General features: G+C 66.7%; 1 protein-coding gene across 1 annotated transcript in view; it reads left to right on the forward strand.

Annotated features, from left to right (window-relative positions):
• Positions 1 to 4: 4 nt before the first annotated feature.
• Positions 5 to 282, forward strand: part of PCYT2 (phosphate cytidylyltransferase 2, ethanolamine) — a gene marked incomplete at both ends in the record, with an annotated part of 1,786 nt that continues 1,508 nt past the window's right edge. Inside the window, 2 exons of the mRNA XM_010191151.1 lie at positions 5 to 91; positions 177 to 280. Coding sequence (XP_010189453.1) covers positions 5 to 91; positions 177 to 280 — 191 coding nt within the window. The remainder of the gene's footprint in view (positions 92 to 176; positions 281 to 282) is intronic.

The raw sequence follows: 282 nt of genomic DNA on the forward strand, positions 1-282 counted from the left end.
CGGCTCAGACATCGGGCACGTGGATTTCCTGGAGAAGGTTCACCGGCTGGCGGAGAAGCCGTACATCATCGTGGGGCTGCACTTCGACCAGGTCTGTGCGGGGGCACGGCGCTCGGCGCCCCGGAACGGGCTGGGGGGGACGGTGGCTTCCCTAACGGTGCCGTGCTGTGCCGCAGGAGGTGAACCGCTACAAAGGGAAGAACTACCCCATCATGAACATCCACGAGAGGACGCTCAGCGTCCTGGCCTGCAGGGTGAGTGCCCCTGCGCCTGGGGCGCAGC

Source organism: Mesitornis unicolor, unplaced genomic scaffold (genome assembly GCF_000695765.1).
Source record: "Mesitornis unicolor isolate BGI_N332 unplaced genomic scaffold, ASM69576v1 scaffold32410, whole genome shotgun sequence".
Classification (NCBI taxonomy): domain Eukaryota; kingdom Metazoa; phylum Chordata; class Aves; order Mesitornithiformes; family Mesitornithidae; genus Mesitornis; species Mesitornis unicolor.